This window comes from Carlito syrichta, unplaced genomic scaffold, assembly GCF_000164805.1.
Source record: "Carlito syrichta isolate Samal-C Ts95f unplaced genomic scaffold, Tarsius_syrichta-2.0.1 Scaffold120490, whole genome shotgun sequence".
NCBI classification, from domain to species: Eukaryota; Metazoa; Chordata; class Mammalia; order Primates; family Tarsiidae; genus Carlito; species Carlito syrichta.
The window spans coordinates 552,945-555,028 of record NW_007064586.1 but is presented as its reverse complement, the minus strand read 5'-3'; the positions used below and the strand labels follow the sequence as shown (position 1 = coordinate 555,028).

General features: G+C 65.0%; 1 protein-coding gene across 1 annotated transcript in view; it reads right to left on the bottom strand.

Moving 5' to 3' along the window:
- Window positions 1-1,596: 1,596 nt before the first annotated feature.
- The window catches only part of VPS37C (VPS37C, ESCRT-I subunit), a 5,998-nt gene continuing 5,510 nt past the window's right edge, over window positions 1,597-2,084 (bottom strand). Inside the window, 1 exon segment of the mRNA XM_008048065.1 lies at window positions 1,597-2,084. This exon segment is cut by the window's right edge and continues 22 nt beyond it. Coding sequence (XP_008046256.1) covers window positions 1,597-2,084 — 488 coding nt within the window.

Sequence of the window (2,084 nt, the reverse complement as noted above, 5' to 3'; positions counted from 1 at the left end):
CGGCTGCGGAAGAAACCGGGGCCCCCACGCGCGGCGGCGCCCTCGCCCCCCAACCCCCTCCAGCAGACGCCACGGTAACCCGTCAAAGTTTATTCTGGCAATTAATTGTACAGACATGCGGGCCATCGTGCGTCCAGTGTGGAAGCACTCGAACCGGCAGAGTCCTTAGTGACTTTTCTTCATAAATAACTTAGAAGCAAGCATGACTGGCAAGGACCCCCGCTGGTGGGCACGGGCGGGGGTGGGGGAGCAGGCACCAGAGGGCCAGGCTCCTCCTGGGCCCCGCAACCCCAGGCCCGCCAGCCACGGGCCTCGGGCAGCGGGCATTTCAAGGCACATGCGCCGTCCCAACCCGTAGCAGCTCCAGGCTCCGCCCGAGTCCTGGTTCCCCTGCGAAACCACCACGTTCGTGGCCCCTCAGCGCCCCGAGGCCCAGTCATTCCGACCGCGGAACATGCCTAAACCCACTGCGTGCTGGGGCAGCACGTGACGCGGGGTCGCAAGCCCACTCGGGAAAGGCGAGAGGTGCAAAGAAAGCGCCCCACAATGTAGTGATGGTGTTTTGAGAGAGCACCGTGTGGGAAGTCGTGGGAGGGCATCTTCTGATATCTGTCTTGGGAGGGCTAACGGGGGAGGGGGATTACATCAAAGCAAGGGGGTATAGGGCAGGAGGGGTGAGGGGAAGGGGCGAGAAAGGGAGGGGAGGGGCTGCCTGCCAATGAGGTTCAAGGCACTGAAGGAGTGGACGGATGTGGGGGGCTCGGGAAAAGTCAACCCCAGATGGCGGGCCCCAGAGAAGAGAGGGAGGCTGGGAGGGGACCCGGCCTCCTTCCTAAAGGAGCCCGATGTGCCCACAATCTCTGGGCTTGAGCTGCTCCCTTTCCTCCAGCCAGAGACGGGGCAGCCCCCGGGTTCTCCAAGCAGCACGTGCAAGGTCTGCGGTCACCCTTCCCAGCCTCACCTGGCGCAGGACTCAGGACAGGCTTGCCTGACGCCAGCTACTGGAGTTCAATTATGGCTTTAAAGTCGTCGTCGGTCCTCTGTCCTCTCCCTTCAACCCAGCCCTCGCCACATGGGGCAGACCAGCCTTGAAGGGACTCAAAAGACACAGAGGGCTGCTCACCGCCCAGCACACCAAACCCCAGGAGACGGAGGGGCAGAGCACAGGTCGGAGACCCGGGCCCCCTCATCACCAAGAGAACTTGCAAGGGTTCAGGTGGCCTTGAGTGCTGGTCCAAGGAGATGTTCACGACACATGTATGTGTGCAAATGGACACCGTGAGGGCTGCTGGACTCCACCTGGCTAGCACCAGAAAGGCTGCGGCCAGTCGCTGGCAGGAGGATCTGCCGGGAGGACTCCCCAGCTAGAAGGCCAGCAAGTGCTATGACCATCTGTCACGCCCACCCAGTCACACTGCCAGGGCCTTCTGGGGACCCACATGCTCCCAGCCAGGCCCCTCCAAAGCCTCCGGGTGCTGATAAGAGTCCACAGGGAACACCAACTCCACTTCCGGTTGACCCTTGAATCTCTGCAGCGGGTGGGCCAAAGGCTGCGACACGGGTGGGAGCAGGACAGAGCTAAGGGCCAGAGTGCACCTAATACCCAGGCCAGGCTGGTCCCTGAGGTGGTGGAAACCCATAGGGAGGGGTGGGCCCCGGGGGATATGGGGGCTGCAGGGATACTGAGGGCAGGGGCTGGCCCGGGAAGCTGGGGAGCTGGGGCTGCAGCGGGTAGGGAGGCTTTCCTCCTGTGGGGGGATACGGGGACTGCTGGGGATAGCCGGGACTGGCGGCCCTGCCCCCGGCCACGGGGTACCCAGGGCCAGAGGGGCCAGACGGGGTCCTGGGGTAGCCCGGCCGGGGCGGCGTGTTCCTCTGTGGGGACCAAGAGTAGCCTGGAGCAGCCCCGGGGCCCACAGGCCCACCGTAGAAGGAGGGCTGGGACACCACGGGGAAGGGGGCAGGCGGCAGGCCTCCATGGGCAGTGGGGCCCGCGGGCAGTTGGGGGGTCGGGCTGTAGGGCAGAGGGTAGGGTGGCACAGCCGATCGAGGCGGCAGCTGCTCCTCGGCCAGAGGGGGTGTCG